This window comes from Aedes albopictus, chromosome 2 (genome assembly GCF_035046485.1).
Source record: "Aedes albopictus strain Foshan chromosome 2, AalbF5, whole genome shotgun sequence".
NCBI lineage: Eukaryota > Metazoa > Arthropoda > Insecta > Diptera > Culicidae > Aedes > Aedes albopictus.
Window position 1 is genome coordinate 346,941,199 of NC_085137.1, and position 15,569 is coordinate 346,956,767.

Genomic DNA, 15,569 nt, shown 5'->3' on the forward strand with positions numbered 1-15,569 from the left:
AAATCCAATCCAAATCCAATCCAAATCCAATCCAAATCCAATTTTAAATCCAATCCAAATCCAATCCAAATCCAATCCAAATCCAATCCAAATCCAATCCAAATCCAATCCAAATCCAATCCAAATCCAATCCAAATCCAATCCAAATCCAATCCAAATCCAATTCAAATCCAATCCAAATCCAATCCAAATCCAATCCAAATCCAATCCAAATCCAATCCAAATCCAATCCAAATCCAATCCAAATCCAATCCAAATCCAATCCAAATCCAATCCAAATCCAATCCAAATCCAATCCAAATCCAATCCAAATCCAATCCAAATCCAATCCAAATCCAATCCAAATCCAATCCAAATCCAATCCAAATCCAATCCAAATCCAATCCAAATCCAATCCAAATCCAAATCCAATCCAAATCCAATCCAAATCCAATCCAAATCCAATCCAAATCCAATTCAAATCCAATCCAAATCCAATCCAAATCCAATCCAAATCCAATCCAAATCCAATCCAAATCCAATCCAAATCCAATCCAAATCCAATCCAAATCCAATCCAAATCCAATCCAAATCCAATCCAAATCCAATCCAAATCCAATCCAAATCCAATCCAAATCCAATCCAAATCCAATCCAAATCCAATCCAAATCCAATCCAAATCCAATCCAAATCCAATCCAAATCCAATCCAAATCCAATCCAAATCCAATCCAAATCCAATCCAAATCCAATCCAAATCCAATCCAAATCCAATCCAAATCCAATCCAAATCCAATCCAAATCCAATCCAAATCCAATCCAAATCCAATCCAAATCCAATCCAAATCCAATCCAAATCCAATCCAAATTCAATCCAAATCCAACCCAAATCCAATCCAAATCCAATCCAAATCCAATCCAAATCCAATCCAAATCCAATCCAAATCCAATCCAAATCCAATCCAAATCCAATCCAAATCCAATCCAAATCCAATCCAAATCCAATCCAAATCCAATCCAAATCCAATCCAAATCCAATCCAAATCCAATCCAAATCCAATCCAAATCCAATCCAAATCCAATCCAAATCCAATCCAAATCCAATCCAAATCCAATCCAAATCCAATCCAAATCCAATCCAAATCCAATCCAAATCCAATCCAAATCCAATCCAAATCCAATCCAAATCCAATCCAAATCCAATCCAAATCCAATCCAAATCCAATCCAAATCCAACCCAAATCCAATCCAAATCCAATCCAAATCCAATCCAAATCCAATCCAAATCCAATCCAAATCCAATCCAAATCCAATCCAAATCCAATCCAAATCCAATCCAAATCCAATCCAAATCCAATCCAAATCCAATCCAAATCCAATCCAAATCCAATCCAAATCCAATCCAAATCCAATCCAAATCCAATCCAAATCCAATCCAAATCCAATCCAAATCCAATCCAAATCCAATCCAAATCCAATCCAAATCCAATCCAAATCCAATCCAAATCCAATCCAAATCCAATCCAAATCCAATCCAAATCCAATCCAAATCCAATCCAAATCCAATCCAAATCCAATCCAAATCCAATCCAAATCCAATCCAAATCCAATCCAAATCCAATCCAAATCCAATCCAAATCCAATCCAAATCCAATCCAAATCCAATCCAAATCCAATCCAAATCCAATCCAAATCCAATCCAAATCCAATCCAAATCCAATCCAAATCCAATCCAAATCCAATCCAAATCCAATCCAAATCCAATCCAAATCCAATCCAAATCCAATCCAAATCCAATCCAAATCCAATCCAAATCCAATCCAAATCCAATCCAAATTCAATCCAAATCCAATCCAAATCCAATCCAAATCCAATCCAAATCCAATCCAAATCCAATCCAAATCCAATCCAAATCCAATCCAAATCCAATCCAAATCCAATCCAAATCCAATCCAAATCCAATCCAAATCCAATCCAAATCCAATCCAAATCCAATCCAAATCCAATCCAAATCCAATCCAAATTCAATCCAAATCCAATCCAAATCCAATCCAAATTCAATCAAAATCCGGTTCAAATTGAATCACACTCCAAATCAACACTAATATTTTTGCATAACAATCAGTTAAGTTGAAGGATTCTCACAACGTTCAACTTTAAGGTTTTCGACCTAACTCTGCGTGCTCCCCGGCCAATGAAAGTTGTAGTTGATGGAATTTCTCCACCAGTCAGTCCGTTGGCGGCATCAACGGCGAGTCACTCATCCGGCGGAAAGCGATGCAATGACTGCGCCCGGAGTGAGTCGGTGAAGATGATGACGCCGACGTGATGCCCTGTGGGTGTGACGGCGGCGGTGGCGGTGGTATGGCGTGTTGGTTGATTTGAATTGAGTTAGACCTAGACACCCTAGACTGGAAATCCGATGCTACGAGGGGAAGGCTCCAGTGCCTAGCAGCGCCTGCTGAAGGAAGGACGCAAAAGATGACGAGAGTTTGGCACAGAAATTTCTGGAATTAATTCCAATCACGTACTTTGAGATTTCGTTTATAATGTGATTGAGATCGTGTTCAAGCGGAACAATTTCCCACCACCCCAGGAGCGAGCGAGCGGACTGGTGAGTGAGAGTTTTTCCCGGTGTTTCGTGCCCTGGGTCTGACAAGTGACCCGAGCAGTGTAGACAAAACGATAGGGGCTGATAATGGCTGTTATTCTCTGGTCGTTTCTCGGCATTAGTAGAGAAGTTTTGCTGCCAGATGGTGTGGTGGGTGTTTGTTGTTTGGATAATGAAATTTTTGCAGTTTGTTGTTATGCTTCGGACGTTTCCGGTGGAGGGAAAGGTGGGTGGGTTACCGTGATTTGAGCTCTTCTCTCTACGGGCGCATCCTGCGTACACTCGAGTCTGGAATTTAATCTGGACATTGTTTGCGGTGGCGTGATCTCTTACCTGCTCGGACTTGAACGTCCCGGGAGATTACTCGCCCCACGGTGTTCGACGCTACGCATCGATAGATTGTATTGTGGATGTCCTGCCGGAAGGCCGCAGCAGGAAACGGAAGCAGCACCAGAGTACCGTTCCGTAGCACTCGTCGAACTCCACCGACGTCGCCGACGGATGTTCCGTCCACCGAGAGCCAATCGATGGTGGGCTGAGGGCTGCCCGAGGCCGAACAGTCTAACCAACCGCCGGACGAATTGGAGAACTCGAGCCGCGGTGGTGGTTCCATGACGAACGAGGGACCCCTCAGATGTGAATCGAACGCCAGTGTGAAGCCTGCAATGAAGGAAGATATATGATTATTAGTATTTAGTTAACATATGTTTGGTTTGATACAAAAGTTTTGAACTAGTTTTTCTTGATTCAAATGTTTGTTATGTGTAATAACACCTTTATGCTTTTTAATAGCACTCGGGTTGAAATATTTAAATCTTTTTCACAGCTCGTTTTTATTGCCTTGTTATTTTTGTTCTTGTAGTCTACTTCTGATTTTTAGGATTTTTCATTGTTTTTCTTTCAAAATATTGTGGGATATTAGATACTTTACGCTTTTCAACTCTTCTGATTTTTCTCACGAAATTGGGTTTTGAGCTCTACTTTTCTTTTATCCACTTCTTCTTGTCTTCTTGTCTTCTTGTCTTCTTGTCTTCTTGTCTTCTTGTCTTCTTGTCTTCTTGTCTTCTTGTCTTCTTGTCTTCTTGTCTTCTTGTCTTCTTGTCTTCTTGTCCTCTTGTCTTCTTGTCTTCTTGTCTTCTTGTCTTCTTGTCTTCTTGTCTTCTTGTCTTCTTGTCTTCTTGTCTTCTTGTCTTCTTGTCTTCTTGTCTTCTTGTCTTCTTGTCTTCTTGTCTTCTTGTCCTCTTGTCTTCTTGTCTTCTTGTCTTCTTGTCTTCTTGTCTTCTTGTCTTCTTGTCTTCTTGTCTTCTTGTCTTCTTGTCTTCTTGTCTTCTTGTCTTCTTGTCTTCTTGTCTTCTTGTCTTCTTGTCTTCTTGTCTTCTTGTCTTCTTGTCTTCTTGTCTTCTTGTCTTCTTGTCTTCTTGTCTTCTTGTCTTCTTGTCTTCTTGTCTTCTTGTCTTCTTGTCTTCTTGTCTTCTTGTCTTCTTGTCTTCTTGTCTTCTTGTCTTCTTGTCTTCTTGTCTTCTTGTCTTCTTGTCTTCTTGTCTTCTTGTCTTCTTGTCTTCTTGTCTTCTTGTCTTCTTGTCTTCTTGTCTTCTTGTCTTCTTGTCTTCTTGTCTTCTTGTCTTCTTGTCTTCTTGTCTTCTTGTCTTCTTGTCTTCTTGTCTTCTTGTCTTCTTGTCTTCTTGTCTTCTTGTCTTCTTGTCTTCTTGTCTTCTTGTCTTCTTGTCTTCTTGTCTTCTTGTCTTCTTGTCTTCTTGTCTTCTTGTCTTCTTGTCTTCTTGTCTTCTTGTCTTCTTGTCTTCTTGTCTTCTTGTCTTCTTGTCTTCTTGTCTTCTTGTCTTCTTGTCTTCTTGTCTTCTTGTCTTCTTGTCTTCTTGTCTTCTTGTCTTCTTGTCTTCTTGTCTTCTTGTCTTCTTGTCTTCTTGTCTTCTTGTCTTCTTGTCTTCTTGTCTTCTTGTCTTCTTGTCTTCTTGTCTTCTTGTCTTCTTGTCTTCTTGTCTTCTTGTCTTCTTATCTTCTTGTCTTATGTCATGAACCGTGTAATTCTTCGCAAGTTGATATTCGACTCACTAAACTTCTTCCGGATACATTTCATTAAGCCATTTGGATCATAAAAGTGCAACAATGACACCAAAACGCAACAGCCTGGCAACCTTCTCCCCAGAGTACATTTATCACAACATTGAAAGTCATAAAACGGGGACTCCTCCGAAAAACTGGCGTACTTTTCTCGCATGATTTACTCGGCCCGTACTATGTATGTGGGTAAAGTACTTGCTTCCGGACAGGGCGAGGGAGAAAGAGGAAAAGTCATACCAAAGCCAACTACAGCAAATATGCTGCTCGTGCACAGCTGAACGGCAAATCGCACTTAACAAAACGTAAAACTATAAAACTACACTTTTGGTGCACTTCCTGCATTTTCCTCGCCGTATCGTACGAGGAGCGCAACATATAATGGCACCACGGCAGCAACAGCTTTCTCCCTGATAGTAGCGTTGCAAAACCGTAAGAAATTGTTCAAGACGTGAGGTAATGGTGGCAAATAACCGCACTTAAGTGGTTGTCGATAGTGTTACGGGGTTTCGGCAATGTGTGAAACAGGAAACGATTGGGGGTGTCTTTCTCTTCGCTTGGTTCAGCTACAATCAAGCAATGTTGAATTGATCGATGGAAGTTGAACTGACAGGTTTGCATTTGCATAATTTGCACAAATACGGATTGAAAAATACGCAGCAATTTGCAGCTCATCGAATGTTAAATTAATCATAACGAAAAAAAATGCCACCCAGCCCCTGTTGGCTGGCGGAAATGCCGAAAATAATGCTTTCGGTCGTAATAAATACCGCTGTGCATAAACGCGCCATCAGGAGCAGTAAAATGGCCGCACGTATTGCTTGTCGTAAATAGCATCATAAAATAAAATCCAGAGCCTCAGAAAGAATGCGATGGACGGCATAAAAATCAGAGAAAAATATTCGCGCCAATAAAAAACAAAACCGAACCATGGCGAAGATCCGGACTTCCACGGGCATAAAAATATTAATTAAAAAAGTTTTACCCATTCTTGCTGTTCACGGACAGACTCTGGACTCTGGATGATGCCGCCATGGAAACGACGACCGGAGGTTGGTTGAGCTTTTTTTCCTCTTTAAAGTTTTTATTTGCATACAGCTAACCACCCACCCAACCACCGATCGTTGGGGCCATATTGGATATTGAAATATGAATGTACGTATTCCGAGCAACGGTTGATGAGGCGTTCCAGGGATGCGATTCGAATCGTACCTCGTTGAATTTCTCCGGATGATGTAATTAGCATAATAGATTTAATGTGGAAATAGGTCCTGATTGGAGTTTATGAACTATGCGGAATGATTAGAATGGGTATGGGAACAATTAAAGTGGTTTAAAAAGGTTAATTTATAGTGTAGGTTCTTTCAAATTTAAAATAGTTACCATTAATACCACAATTTGAGTTAACCGTAATGAGCTGACACATCAGAATTCTTGAAGAACTCTTGGAAGAACTCTTGGAAGATTTTTAATTGTTTTTATTTCTGAAATTTAACTTTGGCCAATACTTGACACTTTTGGAAGAATTCTTGCAAGAATTCTTGGATAAATTTTTGAAAAAAATTTCGGAAGAACTCTAGGAAGAATTCCTGGAAGAACTCTTGGAATAATTCTTGGGAGAATTCTTGGAATAATTCTTGAAAGAATTCTTGGAATAGTTCTTGAAAAAATTCTCGGAAGAATTCTTGAAAGAATTCTTGGAAGAATTCTTAAAGGAATTTTTGGAAGAATTCTTGGAAGAATTTTTGGAAGAAGTCTTGAAAAAAAATGCGGAAGAATTCTTGGAAGAATTTTTGGAAGAATTTTTGGAAGAATTCTTGGAAGAATTTTTGGAAGAATTTTTGGAAGAATTCTTGGAAGAATTCTTGGAAGAATTTTTGGAAGAATTCTTGGAAGAATTCCTGGAAGAATTCTTGGAAGAATTCCTGGAAGAATTCTTGGAAGAATTCCTGGAAGAATTCTTGGAAGAATTCCTGGAAGAATTCTTGGAATAATTCCTGGAAGAATTCTTGGAAGAATTCCTGGAAGAATTCTTGGAAGAATTCCTGGAAGAATTCTTGGAAGAATTCCTGGAAGAATTCTTGGAAGAATTCCTGGAAGAATTCTTGGAAGAATTCCTGGAAGAATTCTTGGAAGAATTCCTGGAAGAATTCTTGGAAGAATTCCTGGAAGAATTCTTGGAAGAATTCTTGGAAGAATTCCTGGAAGAATTCTTGGAAGAATTCCAGGAAGAATTCTTGGAAGAATTCCTGGAAGAATTCTTGGAAGAATTCCTGGAAAAATTCTTGGAAGAATTCCTGGAAGAATTCTTGGAAGAATTCCTGGAAGAATTCTTGGAAAATTTTTTGGAAAAATTCTCGGAACAATTTTTAGAAGAATTCTTGAAAGAATTCTTGGAAGAACTCTGGGAAGAATTCTCGGAAGAATTCTTGGAAGAATTCTTGGAAGAATTCTTGGAAGAATTCTTGGAAGAATTCTTGGAAGAATTCTTGGAAGAATTCTTGGAAGAATTCTTGGAAGAATTCTTGAAAGAATTCTTGGAAGAGTTCTTGGAAGAATTCTTGGAAGAATTCTTGGAAGAATTTTTCCGAGAATTCTTCCAAGAATTCTTCCAAGAATTTTTCCAAGAATTCTTCCGAGAATTCTTCCCAGAGTTCTTCCAAGAATTCTTTCAAGAATTTTTCCAAGAATTCTTCTAAGAATTGATCCGAGAATTTTTCCAAAAAAAATTCCAAGAATTCTTCCAGGAATTCCTCCAAGAATTCTTGGAAGAATTCTTCCAAGAATTCTTCCAGGAATTCTTCCAAGAATTCTTCCAGGAATTTTTCCAAAAATTCTTCCAGGAATTCTTCCAAGAATTCTTCCAGGAATTCTTCCAGGAATTCTTCCAAGAATTCTTCCAAAAATTCTTCCAAAAATTCTTCCAAGAATTCTTCCAAAAATTCTTCCAAAATTCTCCAAGAATTCTCCAGAATTCTTGGAAGAATTCTTGGGAGAATTCTTGGAAGAACTCTTGAAAGGTTTTTATATTTGAGAATTTTAACTTATTCTTCACACTCTTCGAAGAATTCTTGAGAAAGTGAAATAAAATGGAAGAATTAAAAAAATCTTTGAAAGAAAAAATTGAAACAATTTGAAATTTTTTGAAGAATGCTTAAATAATTTTCCTAGAATTGTTCCCACAAATCTGAAAGAATTTTTGGAAAAATTCTTGAAAGTATTCTTGAAAGAATTCTTGGAAGAATTTTTGGAAGAATTCTTGGAAGAATTCTTGGAAGAATTCTTGGAAGAATTCTTGGAAGAATTCTTGGAAGAATTCTTGGAAGAATTCTTGGAATAATTCTTGGAAGAATTCTTGGAATAATTCTTGAAAAAATTCTCGGAAGAATTCTCGAAAGAATTCTTGGAAGAATTCTTAAAGAATTCTTGAAAGAATTTTTGAAAGAATTTTTGTAAGAATTCTTGGAAGAATTTTTGGAAGAATTTTTGGAAGAATTTTTGGAAGAATTCTTGGAAGAATTCCTGGAAGAATTCATGGAAGAATTCCTGGAAGAATTCTTGGAAGAATTCCTGGAAGAATTCTTGGAAATTTTTTTGGAAAAATTGTCGGAACAATTCTTAGAATAATTTTTGTAAGAATTCTTGGAAGAATTTTTGGAAGAATTTTTGGAAGAATTTTTGGAAGAATTTTTGGAAGAATTCTTGGAAGAACACTTGGAAGAATTCTTGGAAGAATTCTTGGAAGAATTCTTGGAAGAATCCATGGAATAATTCTTGAAAAAATTCTTGGAAGGATTCATGGAAGAATTCTTGGAAGAATTCATGGAAGAATTCTTGGAAAAATTCTTAGAAGAATACTTGGAAGAATTCCTGGAAGAATTCTTGGAAGAATTCCTGGAAGAATTTTTGGAAGAATTCTTGGAAAAATTCTTGAAAAAATTCTTAGAAAAATTCTTGGAAGAATTTTTGAAAGAATTCTAGGAATAATTCATGGAAAAATTTTTAGAAGAATTCATGGAAGAATTCATGGAAGAATTCCTGAAAGAATTCAAGGAAATATTCTTGGAAGAATTCTTGGAAGTATTTTTGAAAGAATTCTTGGAAGAATTGTTGCAAGAATTTTTGTAAGAATTCTTGGAAGAATTCTTGGATGAATTCTTGAAAGAATTCTTGGATGAATTCTTGGAAGAATTCTTGGAAGAACTCTTGGAAGAATTCTCGGAAGAGTTCTTGGAAGAATTGATGAAAGAGTTCTTGGAAGAATTCTTAAAAGAACTCTTGGAAGATTTTTTTTTTAATTTTTTTTATTTGTGAAATTTTATTTTGGCTAATTGTTTACACTCTTGGAAGAATTCTTGAAAGAATTCTTAGAAGAGCTTTTGGAGGAATTCTTGGGAGAATTCTTGGAAAAATTCTTGGGAGAATTCTTGGAAGAATTCATGGGAGAGGTCTTGGAAGATTTTTTTGTAGAATTCTTGGATGAATTCTTGGGAAAATTCTTGGAAGAATTCTGGGAAGAGCTCTTGGGGGAATTCTTGGAAGATTTCTTGGGAGAATTCTTGAAAGAATTCTTGGGAGAATTTTATGAAGAATTCTGGGAAGAATACTTGGAAGATTTTTTTTTGAGAATTCTCGGAAGAATTCTTGGGAGAATTCTTGGAAGAGCTCTTGGGGAATTCTTGTGAGAATTCTTGGAAGAATTCTTGGAAGAGCTCTTGGGGGAATTCTTGGGAGAATTCTTGTAATATTCGTCAAAAAATCATAACTCAAGAACGGAGCATTGTGTAAAGAACATTTAAAAAAAACTTAGCGGAGCAAAGTTTTGAAACGTTGTAAAATTTAAAAAGAAACAGTAATATAGTCATAACAGGAACGAAACAAAGTAAATCCTTAAGGATTTTTGTGAAAGTTCCCAGAATATTACCAAAGTACAGCTCTTTCTTTGCCAAGCTCCTGGCTGCAAGGAAACTTTTTATTTTTAAAAATTTGATGAAACTTTGATAGGTGGTTATACAGATCTCACATTCAAGTTGATGATATCGATATCAGCGTAGAAAAAATGGCGTATGGCCATACCCAACCCTTTAAATTGATACCGAGAATCCAGCCATCACCACCACAGCTCGGTAAGGTACCATTTTCTCAGAAAGACCGATTGTTATTTTTGTTTTCCTTGGTTTTTGCTTCTTGTCGGTTTGCGGAATCACACCATTTTCTGCCATCTTGCCTGGAAGGATGTTTCTGCACTTCTCCCGTCATGAAAGGCACAGCGCAGCTGGAGAAAAGATTAATTTCGTGCTAAATGTTCACGGTAAACAACACAGTCAGTGCACAGCGTTGAAATAAACATCGTCGAGCCCCATGGAGAGCTGTTTTGGTCTGTTCTATTTTGAGTCTCTCGCAACCCTTCTCCTGTCGTCGTCGTCGTGTGTTGTGCTTTCATGGATCACGCGCTTTGCTGTTGGGTAATGAGTTTTTAAGAAGTTTCACCTCGTTTCCGGGGTGTATGTGTGTGAAAAGTTTTCCCCAGTAATTATGTGATGCTCTCTGTCTTCGGCTTGTTTCCGGTCTGTTAGCAGAGGAAGGTACGTGCTGCGTTGGGGGAAAATGGGAGTTGGTGGTTTTGTTAGCGGGCTGGTTGGGTTGGTGTATCGTAAGAAGATTTGATCACTCGGACTACCGAAGAATTAAGAAACTGACAAGGGTTGCGAAAGATGTGCAAGCAGGGCAATTTAGTGTGGCAGGTTGGTGAAACTTTTCAAAAGAGATTACCTGGAATTAATGCGTGGGGCACCATACATGGTATCATGGAGATATGCTTTTTCTGAGATAGCATTAAGTCTTAAGAGTTTACCACACAATATTTGAATCAGAAGCTTTCAGGTACGAGTTGTTCTACGGTTGCCATGTTATGTATATGGTTGATTGTACGTGCACTCACTTATTGTTGTCTAAACCACCGCGCGAGAGGTTCTTACTATGCAACTGATTTCAATTGCTTAATGAACCAGTACGGGAAAGTAAGCCATTATGATGCTAAAACAAGTTGTATAAAAAAAATGGTGATACTGAATAGCATAAAATTACTGGTTGGATATAGAACAAGACCTTGCTGAGATAACTTTATTACCAACGTTCAAAAAATATAAACCATACCGGTCGATCATCCGTTTTTCCTGCTGTTCTCCATTTAAATCATTCACGTAAACGGTGAAAACGCTGAAGTCTTAACGTAGAAGTTTCCACCAATCCGACTTGAATATACGCCCATTTTTGTGGTGGAGCTAAAGAAGCACATCAACGCATAGTAGGAAAAGTAATCCACACAAGCTTTTCCGGTGAAAACATTTTTCGGATTCAATGACATTCGGAACAACGTAATCGAGTGTGAGTGACTGCAGCTGATCAATTCCGGGCTCTCGGCATTGGAAAGCAAAGGCACGCCACAGTTCACCTGGGGCACCCATCCTCCGTTGGGATAGAAATTCTCGTGTCCATCTCCTGCGCAAACACCGGTAGTACATTTCGACGTGACGATCGTCTGAACGTACTTGGCGTCCGACTTGTCCAGGCGTTTTGCAGTTCCCACATCGAAAGGCATCGTGAACAGCGGTCCCGCAGGATCCAAGCCGTAGATTGCACCTACTTGGCCACCTAGGTTGCGGCCAATGTGTCCACTGATTTGTGCCCCTAAGCTGTGACCCACGAGCGTTACCTTACTCAGTGGAATACCCTGATTGCTGAGGTACGTAATGAACTGCGCTACGTATTGCCCAACATCGAAGGTATTCTTCACGGCAATCATGTATCCCACAATTGCCAAGTTGCCCCAATCAACAACGCAAACGTTCGTGTCAAAATATGTCAGGAAGTCATTCTTTAAATCCCTGATCCAAACGCGGTTTCCGTTGTCTATCCATCCATGTGTAATGAAAACAATCGGCTTCGAAGTATCGATTTTTGATTTTAAATTGGCGTCGTTGATGTAGGTTCTTGATAGAGATGCTGTATTTCTGAAAAAGCAGACGTTGGAAAATCTATTCGTAAAAATATTCCAACAAACTTACCTATTTCCACACATCAATTTTACGTTCACGTCGATTGGATCCGTATTGTTTCCATTGATCCAAAATTCCGTAGTGTTAATTACCAGCCCGAACAAGGTGTCCATGGCAAACGCCAAATTGTAATCTGATTCAGTACTTAAGATATCGAAAATTCCTCCATGAACTGCACCAAAACCCGCTAGGGCAACAAACAAGGATAACTTTAAAAAATACATTTTCCAGCATTCGAAGGACGGACGGGTGCTCGAGGTCGCAATTCCTCCTCAAATGACACTGATCGACATCAGTTCGTTTGGTAATAAAGAAATAAAGATGCACGATCATCATCTTGAGGAACGTTTGAACAAGTGTTCAATTCGGCAACGCAAATTTTGTTTTGCTATACCGTCTTGTGAGGTGACCTTGGACCACTTTTCAGCAGCTACGGTACAAGTATTACAGATCAATTTACACTTGACCGTTACAACAGAGTTCTACAATGTCAATGCTGCCCATTGTTGCTCATTCTAGATCGATTTTATCTTGCTGTCATTCACCTCACATCAGGATGAGAACCATTCATTGTTCTTAGTAGATAGTAAACAACTGAAACGTCTAGAATCGGTAAAAGGAAAGCATTGTTCTTGAAACACGTGTCCATGTGACTCCAAAAATAACAGAAACTCACAGTTTAACCTTGAATGATAGCACGTCACAGGCACGGCAGGATGCTACTTTGGTCTCAAAGGATTAATATTAACAATGTTTGTAATCGATTCCCAAGTAACAAAATTAATTGTATAATGCTTTTGAAGTATTCTCCAACACCTGTTCTTTAAAACCATACATAAACCAAATTGCTCTACAACACGACATCAACTCAACCATAAACCCGCCATAAGATCAAAGAGGCCCATCCTAAGATGCTCTTGGAGAATTGTTTTTAAATTTCTCTTAAAACTTGTTGTACTTCCCAAGTTGTCCTCAAGGCGAATTGCTCTCTCCTTGTAGAAATCTTCAAGTGCACGATAAAACGATAATAAATTTGTCAGTGTTGTTGCTGATGCAGCTTCTATATGGACAAAAAAGTTTGGTGAATTAAATTGAAATTAAAATCACAATGAAAATGACACATTATTGTTATCGGGATTAATTTATTACACATATTGGAAATATTTCCGGGATGTAGCAAGGATGCCAAATGCCAAGCAAAATTCATCGTATATATGTTGCAAGATACTTCCAAAAATTGCAACGCGCTTCCATTATAACGCACTAATAAAATATTTAAAAATATTATTCCTGGTCATGCGAACATTGCTCATGAGTTTTCTCAACATGGCTTCCATTGAAATCTAGGCCGGTGGTCGGTCCATCATCGATGGTTTCAATCAACATCACCATAAGATCGCCTTAAATTTCTTTCAACTCATGCCAGAGCTAAAAGCATAACTCAAGAATACTAGGATTTATAACGTTCTCAATGCAGCCTGGTTGGTCTCCAACAAGAACGTCTTAAATTTATTTCATCTTATGCAAGGGTAAGAAGTATTACTCAAGAGTACTCAGGTTTATAACGTTCTTGATGTAGGTTTATGCAAACTCCGCCGAGAACGTCATAAATCATGTACGCCAAATTGTAAACAAACAACAAATTATCGCACCGCGGGGGATTTTGTGAACTTCGTGCGATAAATTTAATCATCAGCCCGGTACCGTTGCCAACCAGGCAGACCTTTTTCGGGAACCGGCCTTGATGTGGTGCAGCGCCTTTTTCCTCCGGTCAGCATTTCCAACAGGTAAGTGATTTTGCAGGTCGATTATTTGACTCCCGATTACAAGGGAATTGACGTCCTGGATGATCAAACCAACCTCATTTCGGATGCTGCAACCGGAGGAACTTGGCACTGCACCGCGTCGCGGTTGGGTTTTCGGGTAGGTGTTCTTGATTGGCAGCAATAATGGAACGATGAGAATCAAAATCTGATGCTTGAGTTTTTTCTTGTATTTGTCATGTACCAAACTGTTCTCATGCGAGAACAGTTGCTCTTGATCAAGAACGGATGATTGAAGATAACTACAAGAACCTTATAAAACTGAAAATAAGTTCAACAGTTCTTGTTGTGTTTATGGTTTTATGAACTGAACCTCAAGTATTCTTGGAGGTTTTTTCAAAATCACATATTGATGAAGAATAGTTGTGCTCAGCTGAAACTCCGATAAGATCAATTAGAATATGCAATGTTCCGATAAAACTATCATAAAAACAAATAAAACCAAATAGAATTAGGATTGTTACTTGGGTTACCATGTGCTGTCATGGTAAAATCAGAGCTGATTACTCACGGTTTCTTAAGATAAAAAAAATCTAGCAGAATTTATTAGAATGATTTAAGCAAGAATTCGTCTTGAAGATTACTCTTAGTTTCCCATCAGAATGGATTTCGTTGAAAATATTTCAAGAGTTTCCCCAGAGGTTACCAAAGAATTTCGCAAAAGATTCATCTTGAAACTCATCCACGGGTTTCTTCAGAAATTGCTTCCAAAATTCCTCCTGGGATTTCTTAAGGGACTCTATAGGACATTATTTCAACGAGTGCTTCATAAGGTCATGCTTTTATTCATTCATGTTTTTATTCAAAGGAATTCCTCCAGAAACGTTGTCAGAAATTTTTCTATGAGTTTTTTTTTGTGAGATCTCTCCGATAATGTTTATAAAAATTTCTTCAAGACTTTCTCTAAACGTTTCTTCAAAAGATGCAATTCCAGGAAAATTTTCTTCTCAAGGACTCGGTGATTCTTTCAGAAATTCCTCTACAAATTTCCTTTCAAAATTCAGAATTTTTTCCAGAATCTTTTCATAAATTTTAGCCTAAATTTCTCCAGGGATTTTCTAGGGCATTTAATTGTAAACTCCCCTAGAAATTCTCAAGAGATTCTCCTGCAAACTCCTGCAGGGGTTACTCCAATAGTTGCTTCAGGTATTCCTCCAAGCTTTGCTTTGAATTTCTCAGATTTTTTTTTTAGGTTCTCTTAACAATTGCTGCAGAAATTAGTCTAAAATTTATTCATAAGCATTTTTCAAGGAATTTTTCAAGAAATTCTTTTGCAATTTTTGGAATACTTCTGAAAATTTGCAGGAGGAATATCTGAACAAATTCTGCTGGGATTTCTAAAGACATCCCAGGAGATATTTCTGATAAAACCGCAAGGGCAGTTTCTGAAATAAAACTTCTTTGGATTATCTGCAGGAATCACTCACAAATGGAATTTCTCAAAGAATTCTTTGAAAAATCCTGGGAAAAATTTCCGAAGAAATTTTTGTAGGATTCGTGAAGATTTTTAAGAAGAATTTCTTAAAAACTCATTGGAAAAACATTTAAAGGAATCCCATAAATTTTCAAGAAATTTCAGAAGGAATCCCAGCAGAAATTTGTGAAAGATACCCTGAAAAAATTTCTAAAGAAAACTACAATAAAATCCTTGTTCACTTAGAATCCGGAATCATGTCACCTTTTCTAGTGGCGCTCTCAATGAACATAATCATCATTCTTTTGCAGCACTCTGATCATACTCTAATCCTCTTTAAATGGTGAAAATTTCATCGATTTTCTTGCAACGAGTGAAAAGTTATTTCAGATTAAAGACAAGAGGAGGCAAAAAACTTGCACAAATACGTTGAATATTTAGCGTGGTCAGGTACGACAGTCGCGAAAAATGTTAATATCGTCAAAACCATTATGTGTTATGTGCACAGATGTTGTTAACCATGGCATAAGGAAGTGTCCTCGGAAGAAAAAAGCTTGGGTTCATTGATAAATCTGCTTTGAATTTGAAGATTTGGCAAGAAGTTCGAAC

The 15,569-nt window shown here is 37.8% G+C and overlaps 2 protein-coding genes across 2 annotated transcripts in view; both read right to left on the minus strand.

Annotated features, from left to right (window-relative positions):
- Positions 1-2,275: 2,275 nt before the first annotated feature.
- LOC134287221 (cell adhesion molecule Dscam2-like) overlaps positions 2,276-15,569 on the minus strand; it is a 452,041-nt gene continuing 438,747 nt past the window's right edge. The window contains exon 3 of the mRNA XM_062848896.1: positions 2,276-3,249. Coding sequence (XP_062704880.1) covers positions 2,885-3,249 — 365 coding nt within the window. The 3' untranslated portion in view covers positions 2,276-2,884. The remainder of the gene's footprint in view (positions 3,250-15,569) is intronic.
- Positions 10,756-11,989, minus strand: LOC115263188 (pancreatic lipase-related protein 2). The gene is made up of 2 exons (XM_029866140.2): positions 11,733-11,989; positions 10,756-11,678 (listed from the first exon to the last, which is right to left on the minus strand). The coding sequence occupies exons 1-2, from the start codon at positions 11,945-11,947 to the stop codon at positions 10,865-10,867; spliced, it is 1,029 nt and encodes a 342-aa protein (XP_029722000.2). The 5' UTR covers positions 11,948-11,989; the 3' UTR covers positions 10,756-10,864.

What these genes read in the sequence shown, in the direction of transcription:
- LOC115263188 (XM_029866140.2), bottom strand. Translation starts at nt 11,947, where the DNA reads ATGTATTTTTTAAAGTTATCCTTGTTTGTTGCCCTAGCGGGTTTTGGT. An exon ending in AAATTGATGTGTGGAAATAG is followed by an intron (nt 11,679 to 11,732) that starts GTAAGTTTGTTG and finishes CTGCTTTTTCAG; the next exon opens with AAATACAGCATCTCTATCAA.